The sequence below is a fragment of the Rhinolophus sinicus genome, chromosome 3 (assembly GCF_057876585.1).
Source record: "Rhinolophus sinicus isolate RSI-liver-muscle chromosome 3, RSI-T2T, whole genome shotgun sequence".
In the NCBI taxonomy this organism is placed as follows: Eukaryota; Metazoa; Chordata; class Mammalia; order Chiroptera; family Rhinolophidae; genus Rhinolophus; species Rhinolophus sinicus.
Window position 1 is genome coordinate 87,404,098 of NC_142503.1, and position 14,021 is coordinate 87,418,118.

Below are 14,021 nucleotides of genomic sequence, written 5' to 3' on the forward strand. Positions count from 1 at the left end.
GAGACTTTATACTTATTTTTCAAATGTGGTTAGTGTATAAATCCTTTTCACACCTATTCTCAGAAAAGCGTTCCAAAGGAAGAGCATCTGATTTAGGATAAAAAGCCATTCCATTTCAGTATTATGTACATTAGAATTGTAATTTTGTAAAAATTACAGGCATGAGAAAATATAGGCATGAGATTAAGAAAAGTGTACTAAATATAACAATGGTTGTGGTAGGGTGATGGTAGATGGGATGACTTCCTCCTGTTCCCTAAACCTTCTGCATTATGGTTATATTCTATTCCTAGGAAAAACATTCCAGTTATTAGTATTATTTTTAAGAAAAATGATGGTAGCCATCCTAGCACACAGAAGTTCATGGTAGTTAAGATGTGTATCGCCTTTGTCTAACTGATTGTCAGTCATGTGTCGCTTTAGAAATGCATGTGCAGGGTAGTAATATCCATTTTTGTAAGGTGGGAAGGGCATATGTGTTTCATACACAGAACGTTTTGTTTTTCCCGTGTAGATTGAAGCTCTCTCCAAGCCCTTCCTCCCGTGTGACAGTGTCACGAGCCTCCTCCAGTCGCAGCGTGCGCACAACCAGAGGAAAGCGGAAGAGAGTTGATGTGGAAGAATCCGAGGCGAGCAGTAGCGTCAGCATCGCGCATTCTGCTTCGGCCACTGGGAACGTCTGCATTGAGGAGATCGACGTGGACGGGAAATTCATCCGCGTGAGGAACACTTCCGAACAGGTAACAAAAACAGCTCCAATTTTTTTTTTTTTTTTTTTTTTTGCTAGCCAGGCTTTGCTGATTGGTGGCCTGTCTTGCAGTTGTCATAATTCCTCAGCCTTTATTGGGATTTAGTAGTCTTCGCAGAATAAGAGTTTCCCGCCTCCTGTTTACAAAAATTCATAGAAAGTATTAAACACAAATAAGAGGAGTTGGTGCTCATAGTGTGTGAAGATTTTCTTTATTAGACCTTCTTTATAGAACCAGTGCTTTTTTTCACTCCTGGTTATTTTGTCACAGTGGACTTGCTAAGGATGAATTATTGTTACTCCCCGCCCTAGCCAGATTTGTGAATAAAGTTGGAATTTAGGTGGAAAGGGTGGATATTCTTTCACAGCCGTTAACTTAGTGAAAGGAAGGAAATATGACCCAGATTCAGATATATGCAGGGGGCCATTTTCTCTGTAAATGAATAAACAAATACTAATGATTTAATTTGTATCAAGGATAGTATGAAACCCTGTCTTGAAGTTATTTGTTTAGAAGTAAACATAAACATAGGGAATTCTGCATTTTTGAGTTGGGGCTTTTGAGAGCTCCGTGGTGAAGGTACTCCCTGACTAGGAATCGTGCAGCTGGGGGCACGCCCCCCATCCCTCCCGGGGTGTGAGATGATGATGCTAGAGGAAGGCAGGTCTGGGGACGCAGGGGGCTGCGGTAGGGTGGATGTCACTTCCTGAAGGATACCTTCGTGATTTGTCCAACCTCATTTGTGAAAATTACTCCTTTTCTCAACAGAGCTATTAGAACTATTTTTCATGTGGATGAAGAAATAATTTCGATGGGCAGTGGAGTACCAGCAGTTCTGATACTAAAGAGAATAGGCTCTAAGATGCAGAAAGAAAAGGACATATTTTCTTCTGTTTCTAAGCTTATGTGCCTGTATTTTATAAGTAATCAAGTATTAGGTGTTTCTAATTATGATTATGACAGCTAGATTGTTATGAATGTAAAAGACATACCTGATCTATTATAGCAGTGAATATGACCATTTAATTTGGTTCGCATCCCTTTTCTTCCAGTTTTGTCCTCTTTAAAATTAAGTATCTTAATAACTAAAGTTGCAGCATTGTTGAAATACCGTTTTGCTGAATGACAGAGAAGCCATGTTTTCTTTTAATAATGGGAAAACGTGAATCATGAGAAAACAGCCATGAAGCTAGTTTAACTGCCGGTATAGATTCATTTATCTGATTATTCTATAGCTTTCTGTATATTTGAAGTGACCTTGTTCTATTTTGTTCTTTGATTAGGATCAACCAATGGGAGGCTGGGAAATGATCAGAAAAATTGGAGACACATCAGTCACTTATAAATATACCTCAAGATATGTGCTGAAGGCAGGCCAGACTGTTACAGTAAGTGAATGCAGTCATCATTTAACTCCATTGTCTTAACTAACAGTTCACGTAATTCAAGAAAAATTTTGGCTTTAAGACAGCATTTTAAAAATGGGCATTAAAAGGTCTTGGACATTACTAGGGTATTAGGGAATCACACGTGCGGTTAAAGATTGTAAAAGTTCTACCTTATTGAGAGCAGTAATTGACTATTAAAAGTGAAAGAATTGACCTATATGAATTCTTTTTATTTTGTCTACTCTAGTAGATGTAAAACAGCTGTCCCTTGTAGCACAGTATAATTCTGGAGCTCCTGCTTGGCACAACGAACAGTTAGGGAGATAATCTCTTAATGCGAGGGTCTGCCTCAAGGTGACAGTCCTCAGCCTTGGTGGGCCTCAGGACCTCTGCGAAGTGTTTTGGTGTCCGGGCCACACCTCACGCTTAGTCACTCACCATCTCTGCTGTCGGGGCAGGGACCTGTGTTTTCAACAGAAGTCATGTGATCCATAGCCACTATTGTAAAGAGCCGCTCCTTTAAACACAGCATTTTAGCAAGAGTAACTTGTGGTTCTTACATAGTATCTAAGGTTCTGGATTTAGAGAGATGGGCTAGGAGCCATTCTGACTATTTTGAGTTCTAAATGGTTTACTGTTGCTATGTTCTAAATACCACTTCTTTAATAGTTATTAAATATCATTTACTCACTTTTTAGAGATGTATGCTTCATTGAGCAAACACAAAGATCCTTTGCTTTTACTTAGTAAGTGATTTAGCATACAGTAAAATCTGTTAGCTGTGATACAGATTTTTTTCCCAAAGTTACTTCGTTTAACGAAAGAAAGAATTGGTAGAGTCCAAATTATTGATTTATAATGCATATGGAATTAGTATAAACAGTAGTAGAATATTAACATATTATAAGGATACATTTCCTGAGATCTTGTGGTAATTTATAAACATTAAATATAATAATGCAAAAGTACAATTCAGGGTCAAAGTTTTCATGGTGACTGTGGAACTGAAGATACTTTATCACCTGCATTGGAATTTAAGTTTAAGCAACAGCATACATTTCTGGACTTATCCTGATTTAAGATAATGCAATAATCCAGTGTCATATAACAAAGTTCAAATTTGGTCCCCTTACAAAAGAATTCTCATCAAAGTCGCTTTAATCCCAGAGGCCTGCTCTTCCCACACAACAGAGAAAGAAAAGCAAGCATTGGTTTTGCTTAGATGACCACCGATATACCAAGAAGTCTCCAACTTTCTCAATCCCATGGCCTTCCCTCAGGCCCTCTCCTGGCAGCCCCAGGGCTCCCCATCCGACCCCCAGCTGCAGAGGCCCGGATTGACCTGATACAGATTTTAAAGAAGTCACTATTTTCACCCCTAAAGTATGTAGAGATGACTGTCTCTTTATCAACTCTTTAAAAAAAAAATATTAAACACATGTTTTAAATTTTGATTGATACAAACTTTACTTAGTGTTTAAGATCAAAGGCTCAACAGCTTAGAATTTCTCTTTTAAAAAGTGTATTTTTAGAGCTTGCTACCACATTGTGAAAATCAAATGCTAATTTTATAATGGCTAAAAATGGGAAAAAATATCCTAACTACTATCTTTTCTTCTTAGTAATTACTCTAGTGAGAGAAAATTGCTCGGTCTTATTATGTGTCTTATGGAGCTGCATAATGTAGTGGAAAGTATCTGATATTTTAATTCAGAAGATTCAGATTTGAGTGTGCTCTCTTTCTCTAATGTGAAAACATTATGCTCATCATCTGCGTTTTCCCCTAGATGTAGTTCCTTAGGGACTAAACAGATATATGTTCTATAGGTCTAATGGAGATCTCAATTATCATATAAAATAACCTAATGCATTTTTTCCTTTAGTAGCTAACATTAAATGTGATAAGAAGCTCTTTGGAACCTGGTAGTATTAAGTGATCTGTAAAATTGTGCAACGCAATGGCAAAGATGAGTTTAAAACTCTAGAACAAAAATAAAAGAACTATATAGGTAATTTTAAATTTTCTTATAGCTGCATTTAACAAAAGTACAGATGTGAAATTAATTTTAGTACTACATTTTATTTAATCCAATATATCCAAAGTATTATCATTTCAGCATGTGCTCAATATCAAAAATTATGTCAGATATTTTACCTTTTATTCCAGCTGAGTCTTCAAATTTACAGATAATCCTTACAGCATCTCAATTTAGACTAGTCACTTTTCAAGGGCTCACAAGCCACACATGGTTCCCATATTGAATAACACAGCTTCAGGACATGTTCATTTTAGGTTAAACTACCCGGTAAGATTACTGACTTTATATGGTTATTACTAACACTAAACCAATTGTGTGATTCCGTATGGACTAGTGAAAAGAATTGCATGAAATTAAGAGGACACTAACATTCCACGTAATCTGAAAGTCTATCCAGATCTGGTTCCATTTTTCATTTTTGTCCCGGTAAGTGTTCTGTATGTAGCTCTTTCCATCTCTAATGTTGAGGGGAGATCTGGAAGCTCTAAAGTGAGCATCTAAAGGGGAAGGACTCTCTTAATCAGTAATTCATAGAGTTTTCTTCCCGTTTAAAACTATACCTGCTGTACCATCTCTAGTCTTCCTTTTGCCATCATATAGTCCTTTATATTGTAAAACAGTTTATGGGGTAGAAAACTTTTCTGTCTATTTTTCTATGACCTTTTAAAAGGATCAGGATTGGTGGTAATATCTCTAGAGATGAGGACATTGAGTGTAGTGACTGGTCCAGGATTCAAACCTACGTTTTTTGACTAAAGTTTTCTCCACTTTATCCATACTTTTCTGCCAATAAATACATACAAAATATGGCAGAATTTCCCTGCTTATGAGAATTACTGCCTTTCAGTAGCAGTCAGATTATCCATTGAACGATGGGTGATTTGTTTGTTTCCTGTGTTTTTTTTTTGGAGTTCAACCTCAGCTACTCCGGGGTATTGTGACACTGGTCCCTGGTTGGAGACATACCAATTTCTGTAAGAGGATTCTAGGCAGGCTGTCTGCTGTGAGAGTTTTGTGAGCTGTTAGTCATCTCCACAGTTGATGCTGTAGGTAGCTGCAGAATATGCTGGGGGGGTTGGGGGGGGTCAGAAAGCTCCCTTAACATGGAAGGATGGCCCATAAAAGCCACAGAAGAAGAATGCTAACAGTGAGAGCTGATACTCATTGAGAAAGCCCACCACTCTGTGGGTAATCTCATGGATTATAGGTGCTATTTCTGTCCATTTTATGGATGACAAAAGTAAGTAACATTCTCAAGGTCAGTTGACATGTAGAGGAGCCAGGATGTGCGTATAGGTAGTTTGACTTCAGAGACCTGTGTGTCATCATTTTCATTTATCAGATGGGGAAGCTGAGGCCTAGATAAGCTCTGTGGGTTCTCCTTGACAGAGCGGGTTACTATATAGCAAGTCTGAAACTAGGGCACAAGCCTGAGACTTCTAGAATCGGTCCTACAAGGTGTTCAGCTCCCATGATAACATTGTCATCGGCATGTGGGATGGCCAGGTTTTCAGTAGACTGATGCCCTTTCTTTTTTCCAGATTTGGGCTGCAAATGCTGGTGTCACAGCCAGTCCTCCCACGGACCTCATCTGGAAGAATCAGAACTCCTGGGGCACTGGGGAAGATGTGAAGGTCATATTGAAAAATTCTCAGGGAGAGGTATGCCCATTTTGTTAGTACCACTACGATGTCCGTTTGCCTGAAAGTCCATCATGCAAGTGTGGTTTCTTTGCAGAAATCAAATTGAAATGTAAAGTAATTGATTGCTTACATCAGATCAAGGCTGCTGAGTAATTCAAGGTGAAGCTGACTACAGATTTTAGGAATGAAGTAGGAGAATATCACAGAGGACTGATGATTAGCACAGGTTTGAGTCAGTCTGTGTTCAGTATCTGTCTTGTGACTTTGGGCAAGTTCCTTCACCTTTCTTATTTTCTTAGAAGAAACATAAGTTTTCTTTTTATTTTACAATGGAAATGATAAAACAGTGTAAGTGAGATAATATAATGAGAATATAAATGACAGTCCTTGGGAAATGCTTGGATCAGTATCTGGCCTCTAGTAAATGGTTATGTTATCAGCCTTGTTACTAGCTCTGACTGTGAAACTGATTGAAGATCTGCTTGGGGTGTGTGTTTTCCACATGGCAGGCCTAGAATTCTTATCAAAGAACCTTACCTACCCACACTGGCACACCCGCCCCCCGCCCCCACACCCCCCGAGAGATGAGAGTGTCTGCAGAGGAAGGAGTGGCCACAGGTCAGATCACAGTGTTCCCCTGGGCTTCCTTCTGCTCCCCCATGGTGCCCGGTGAACCTCTCCCTGCGCCGTGCTTGCCTGGCTGTCCTCTCACCAGAGCAGGGAGTACAATGAGGGCAAGGGCCTAATCAGATTTTTTCCTGGCAATGTGCCTGGCGCATAATAGGCATTCAGTAAGAATTTACTGGATAATTTTTTAAAAAATCAAACGTGGACCTTCACTTAAGTTCAGAGAAATCAAGTGATTAACAGTACTCCGTTGGGGTCTGCGGTGTTTGCATAGGAAGGCCTGTGCCTGGCCACCTGCCATCCTTCCCCCACTGTGGACATCTGCTTAGACTGCTCTTCAGAAGGAATCTGCTGCCTGCTGAGTGAAGAGGCTCCTCATCTCAGACTGAGGCTGAAAATGAAACGGCATCTGCTTTTTCTCTGTGGACCTCAGTATAGTTGTGTGAGGTTTGGGGGTGCCTCTGGGAATTCCCCGCCCAGCACCCGCCAGGTTCTCAGGGTCGGAGGTGTTCCCAGATACCTCAGGAGTTCACAGACATCAAGGTGGACATCTGCCTCCTGTTGCGTGCGGGGGCTTTGCTGGCTTCCTGCCCTCAGCACACTGCGGTCCTTTCCGGCCGTCGCTGGTGCTGCCACCCAAGAGCTGGGATTGCTGCAGCCGCTATGCTGCTGTCCCCCGACGCCTGAAACCGGCAGAGGACATGTCTCTTTCAGAACATTGTTACAAGTGGTGGTTAGCTCAGATTGAAAAGCACTGTTATAAGGCAAAAGAGCGCGGAAATAGGCTTTTGTGAGCCATGGAATCGAGTCGCTGTCCATAGTGTTTTTCTGAGTGAAAACATTCCAAGTTCAAAACCCTCTCGACAGGAGGATATCTGGAATGCAGCAGGTTTAAAGGCTCACACGGTAGGCACAGTGACGTGAACAAAGTGAACACCACGACATGGCAGTGTTACCCATGACATTCCGTAAAGCCACCTGAAGCTCAGTTTCCCTCATCATTCAAACCACCGACTGTCAGATGAGTTCTTCAGCTTATCTGTTCTTTTAATACACTGCTACTTCCCGCTTGCTAGGCTCAATTAAGTGACTTCTGTCAGAAGTGACGGAAGTATCAGGAATGTAGTTCTCCTTTATTCCCATGGTTGTCAGACAAGAACTTTTGGTATTTACTTGTTTAATTCTGTAAGAGCGTGTTTATTAGTAGGTCCCAGACCATATTTGCAACAATCTGTAATTACCACCATAAAGACCACTTTTCTGTCACATTGAAGGTAATTGGCACAAGTCAGTTTAATTTTTTATGTTTATTTTCTTGCTGTGTCATTGAAAATGTCAGGAAACCCAATTAAACTGGCTTTAAAATAATTGGACTATCTGATTTCACAGAACCGAAAATCCAGAGATTGTAGTCTTGATCCATTGGTTCACCCAGTGTCCCCAAGGATCTCTCTATTGTCTCTCTCTGCCTCTCGAGTTGTCTCCCACGTGGATTGAGGACAGCTGCTGGTTGCTCCTGGGCTGCTGCTCCTGGAGGGGCATCGTTCCAGGCTTCTTGTGGGAAAGAGCAGCTCCCCCCGCGAGGCCCCCATCCTGGGCTTCACACTCATGTACCAGCTCGGGTCACATGCTCGCCTCTAACCCAGTTCCTGGAGTCAGGAAGATAGCTAGGCTTGAGACTTCTTCCCCACTCCATAGCTGGGTCCACTTGGCTCCTGTGACACGTGTCACCTCTCCATGGGAGAGATGGGCACCCACATGAAACTGGTGGCTCTTACTGAGAAATGAGGGAGGGGGTGCTGGATGATTAAAAACAGCAAATGTTGCCATGGTAAATAAAATACTTTTGTATGAGGGAAGTAAAAAATAAAGCAGTCTCTTTGTACCTTCCAGAATATAGGCATAACTGAAACTTTTGTAGATGCAAATGATTCCTTGTGTTATACAGAGATACCAGTTTAACATTCGGCTCCTCCATTAGCAGAACCTCCCTGAGGTGTAGCATTTGCTGATTCCTAGGGTGTAACTCGTCCTCCTGTAGTGATTTCAGGCTTCCAACAGGCCATTCTGAGCAGAGTTGTGAAGAGACGAGCACAGTGGTGCTAGCTGGCGTCGGTGCACAACTGAATACTGTTAGATGGGCATGCCTTTCTGTGCCCAAGGCCCTATGGGGCAGACACTACATTTTATCTAGAGACCATGGATGTGTGCCTTGCAGGACACTTGATAAGGTGGGGTATCTTGCTGAGAGGAGTTTTTTTGGTAAAGACACTTGCCCGTTATCACCTTGACTAATAACAATTTCTTGGGCCTGAACCTCCTAACAACTTTTAGTTCTAAATTTGTTCTATTATTTTTCTGTCTTAAGTTTTTAGATATTATTTAGCTCACTCATTTTACACAGGCTTTCTGCGTTAGAGTAATTGGTTTTTAAATGCTGTCAAATGAAAAGTGCTTAACTGCAGGCTTATATTAAAAGTAGTTATATTGAAGTAATTCAAAATAAACGAAGTTGGGCAAGTTGCTGTTTTCTAAGCTTCTCATTCGAGTTTAATAGTCTCAGGTTCCATCAAGAGCTTTAAGAGCCAATGCTTCCATGTGGCATGTGTACACTGGCACCAGCTGCTAGAAGCTAGAATGTGAGAATTCTGTAACAGATTTTTCCCCCCTTCTTTTAAGATGAGTTGAGGAAATCTGGGTACTTTGAAACCTCTTTGAAAATCTTTTCTGCTTTGTATGCCACCATCTCCCAATCGTATCTTAGTTCGAAGAATTGTAATTGATCTAAAGATTCGCATGCTTTTTTATTAGTGTAAATTTGGTTATAACAGGGTGATGATATTTGTGAGATGGCTATTTGTGTGTATACATAGACTGATCTCACAGAACGGAGGTTTCTGGCTGAGAGACTCAGAATGGTCCGTCTTCCCTGGCCCTGCAACAATTACCAAAATTCCCCACAAAACACTACTACCTTACTTTACTCACAGAATATATTCTTGGACATATTTAAAATTGAGGTCTCATTTGTGTGACACTTTTGGTTTTCTTCCCCTGCCATTTTAAACCAGCTGGTCTGTGTTAAGTTTCAGATAAGCTTTGACTGACGTCAGCGTCTTCCTCTTCCTCCAAAGAACGAGTTATCTTTCTTGAGTGACCTTAGGACATGGTACAGAGTGAAACTGGACGCTCTGCTGCACTCTCGAGGACACTCACTCATAAACGGGTGCCAGACCATCAGGGTAGCCTGCTTTTCAACAGAAACACTTGCTGCGTTTGTGCGAGTCAGCATTCTCTACAGGAAAGTCAGCTGTACGTAGCCTTTCAGTAGAAAATGCAAATGGTTCCTTTCTGTCCTCCCGCCAGTGAATGCCAGGAGATCTTTTTATGTGAGGGATACACGGGAACTTCACTAGTATGTTAGTAAATAGGGCTGATTTGTTTTGATTCTGTTTCATTCCAGAGGAACCAGCTATTGAAGGAATGAAAGGAGCTTTTTCTTTTCATCTCATTCATCAGGTGGCCCTGTTGCCACCATGGTCCCTGAGATCACAGCCATTGGCCTTCAACTTCATTTTATTCAGCATTTATTGAGCACCTTCTCTTTGCTAGGAACCTGAGAGCTTAACTCTGAATTCATGTTGAGTGTTACAAGAATTTGGTGTCCCAAATGATTTGCAGACTTCTCAGTAACAGAATTGGATAAAAAGCAGTGGGAACTTCTCAGCAGGTATTTCAAATGGATACCAATAGCTCCCCTGCAGGGAATATTGAAGATGTAAGAACTACTACTAATTACGCAAAAATTCCTGTTCAGTAGCTAAAGCTGCTGCTGAACCACTTAAAAAAAAAAAAATCCCTGATATAGGAATGCTTTTTCTTAAACTTAAGCAAAGAAAAATTCCCCTCCACCGAAACCATGTGATTAAGTGTGGTTTTAACTTCAAATCAAACTACTCTTGTTTCTAGGAGGTTGCTCAGAGAAGTACAGTCTTCAAAACCACCATACCTGAGGAGGAAGAGGAGGAGGAGGCAGCTGAAGTGGCTGTTGAAGAAGAACTTTTCCACCAGCAGGTGTTACTTCAGTATATTTGTTTTAAATTTTATTAACAGAATTACATGAAAACCAAGACCAGTAGTGGAGTTTGGTTTTTTCCCCCTATGGATGAGTCAGATCAGTGATCTACGAGTGGGGTTTGTTTTTCCTGAGGGCGTATTCCAGAGAGCACATCAGGGTCCTGGAAGAGAACGGGAACACTCCTTTTTAAAACTTTTCTCTCATCCAATTTCAGTTTTGTCTTTTGTTTTATAATGTCCATAATATGTTGTGATAGGACATGTATATCACTTACAAAAATATATACAGATTGGAATGCTCAACATTATTTACTTCAGGGTTCTGTGATGGAGAAGTTTAGGAGAGCAAACTTCTGCATATAAACTTTAAAAAATAACAAAGCAACATTCAACTTTGGTATGAAACACAATTGTTGCTATATTAAGTTCCTAACCATCTAATTGCAAGACAGATTTTAGCTGATGCTTGGGCTTTTGAGAGCCCTTGAAATAAAGAAACTCCAAATTTGATTTCAGTTAATTAAGTTGGAATTATTAATAACTAATGAGCCTTCAGTTTATATTCTCAAGCTGTTTGAGTCTGATCATTAATCAAAGCTCCTATCCTTATCCTTGAAAGACTCCGTCTCCAGATTTATAAAGCTGTTCGTTTTGCTTCATTAGCCCCAGTCCTACTCTAGATAAACATTATCTTACGTGTTCAGCCCCTTGGTTGAGAACCACGTGAGGTAGGTTCTATGAGGTAGAATGAATCTTTGGCTTGGACACTTCCTCATACATTTTGGAGGAATAGTTAAGAACAGATGTTTTAGGCTTGGTTTTAATAAGAAACAAGCACAGAATCCATTTCATGCCCTTAATAGAAGCATTATAATGATTGGAAGTAGAATAACAATGTAAGATGCCTCAAGGTGCCAGACAAGTGGCTCAGATCAGGAGTTCTAGAAGGGCTGACGCCGGAGACGGCTCTGGGCCCCCAGAGTAGCTGAGAAGATGTCTGGGAAACGTGCTTGTCCGGTATTTTGAAGGATGGGTAATTACTTGGGTATGAGAAAGCAGATGACAGTGTTCTGAGGGGGTTCGAATGATCTGTTGTTATATTAACAGATCACCCCAAAACTTAGTTGCTTAAAACTGTTTCTTTTTTTCCATGATTCTGTGGTTTGACTGGGCTCAGCAGGCAATGTTTTTTGCTCCACCTGATGGAGACTGAAGTCAGTCATGCAGTTGAATTCAGCTGAAAGCCTGTCTGGGGCTGGGATGTTCTCCACGTCTCTCTCCATGTGGCTTATCATTTGGTGATTTAGCCCAAGCTTTACAACATGGCACCTGGCTGCCAAGAAGGTGGAAACACACAGCATTAGGTCTCTGAAAGCCTGGGCCCAGAACGGACACGGCGGCCCTCTTCACCTTATTCTTTTAGTCAAAGGAAGGTGTAAGGCCAGCTCCAATTCCAGGTGAGGGTAAACAGTCTCCTCTACTGATGGGAGGAGCGGCAAAGAATTTGTGGTGATGTTTTTAATTCTTTATAGGGCAAATGTCAAGACTGAAGCACCAAGTGTATCTGCCCATCCAGCTGTATTGTAGCGTGTTTGAGAGACGCAGTTGGAAGGTGTTAAATTGACATAGTCTGGGATGCAGGTAGCTGCCACACACTTTGGTGCAGAGGAGAAACTGAGACCCTAGAAGGGAGATAGCAGACACTGAGGGACGATACAGATGGAGGTTCCTTAAGGCGTGGTGGCTGAATGTGGATGAGACAAGTAAAAAAAGGTAAAGATGTGTGAGGTTTTTAGCTTTTGTGATCAGAGGAAATAATGATGTCAGCGTTTAAAAGAGGGAAGATGGAAGGGCAGATCAGCCAATTTGACTTCACACTAGGAAGGAATCCAGTGGTCTTTGGAGCTGATGAGTTTTTGTGGTGACCACATGTGAGGATGAACCCAGTGCAGGTGCTTTGGGATGTGAAAGCTGAGGGTCCGGCCAGTGTGTTCTCTGCTCTGGTTGTTCAGAGGGAGTCCATGGTCTCCTGTTTCCTGAGCTATAGAAGGTTAGTGAACAGTGGTTTCCAACTTCAGGTGACTATTTAGGGAGCTTTAAAATTTTATAAAAATAGATACTTTTACCAGTTAAATGAGAAAGTCTCATTTAATTGATTTAAGGACCCAGATCAGAATTCTTTTTTTTTTTTTTCCTGAAAAACTCAGGATCTGAGTGTACAGCTGGAGTTGAATTACTGCTCTGGAATTTGTTGGAGTTTTTTGGGGAAGAAATCCCTAAGAGACAGTTAAAAAGGTTAAGTGAGAAATGATGAGGGTCCATTTGAAGATAGGTAACAGGGATTTGTAGTATCTCTTGTCTTACTTTCAAATACTGTGATCCATTTTCTCAGCACTAATTTTTCTTTCTGTTTTCCTCATCAGGGAGTCCCGAGAACGTCCAATAGAAGCTGTGCAATTATGTAAACTTCTCAAGTCAACGGTCTTCCTCAAAATAAAGAAGTATGGTAATCCTTACATACAGTGCAGAGCCTTCTCAGAAGCACAGAATATTTTTATATTTCCTTTATGTGAATTTTTAAGCTGCGAATCTGATGGCCTTAATTTCGTTTTTTGACACTGAAAGTTTTGTAAAAGAAACCATATCCATATACTGTGTTGCAAGATGTGAATTATTGACAATGTGTACTGTTTGGAAAGGGTCTCTCAAATTTTTTGACATTTTTTTTTTTTTGTATGTGTGTTTTTTTGTTTTTTGGGGCTTTTTTTTTTTTTTAAGTTCTTATGAGAAGGGGAGGGTTGGATCAATAAACCACTGTGTGTTTGGGCATAATTTGAAGATTGCTCCATCTAGATTAGCAATCTGCTCTTGATCATTCTCTGCTATATATAACGGTGCTGTGAGGGAGGGGGAAAGCATTTTTCAATATATCGAAATTTTGTACTGAATTGTGTGTTTTTTTTTGTAATAAACAATCAAGGCTACAAATTTTTTTAAAAAAATAGAAAAGAAATTTTGTAAGATGGCAATATTAACCTAATCATGTAAGCACTCTGGATGAAGGATTCCACAAAACTTTGTTTTATGGTTACTTCTTTTAGATTCTCAATTCCTAAGGGGAATGGGGGGAGGGAAGGGGAGGGAAGGGTTTCAGTTAAAATGAGTTAGTTGTGTTTTTTTTAAGATAGTGTAACTTGCTTAAATTTCTTATGTGACTATTAACAAATAAAAAGCTGTTTTAATATTAATCTACTGTCTTTTTAAACTTGCGCTCAGTGCTTTCCATTTTTAGCTTATTAACAATCAGACATTTCAAAATGGGAACATGGAGACAGTGGGAGAAGACACTGGGGAAGGTATTTCTTTTAAAGGAAAATGAAGATTATATTTCTAGAACCTAGTTTTATTGTCTTTTAAAATAAGGAAAAGATTGATTGAAAGCCACCTTTTAGAGCAGTAAGGTATGAATAATATGAAATAGGCCAGCATGTGCTATGT

General features: G+C 40.3%; 1 protein-coding gene across 2 annotated transcripts in view; it reads left to right on the forward strand.

Annotated features, from left to right (window-relative positions):
• LMNB1 (lamin B1) overlaps positions 1–13,771 on the forward strand; it is a 44,499-nt gene extending 30,728 nt beyond the window's left edge. For both annotated transcript variants that reach the window (XM_074328547.2, XM_019732387.3), the window contains exons 8-12: positions 515–740; positions 2,033–2,137; positions 5,718–5,837; positions 10,416–10,520; positions 12,947–13,771. In XM_074328547.2, the coding sequence (XP_074184648.1) occupies positions 515–740; positions 2,033–2,137; positions 5,718–5,837; positions 10,416–10,520; positions 12,947–12,988 (598 nt within the window). In that variant the 3' untranslated portion in view covers positions 12,989–13,771. The remainder of the gene's footprint in view (positions 1–514; positions 741–2,032; positions 2,138–5,717; positions 5,838–10,415; positions 10,521–12,946) is intronic.
• Positions 13,772–14,021: the final 250 nt, after the last annotated feature.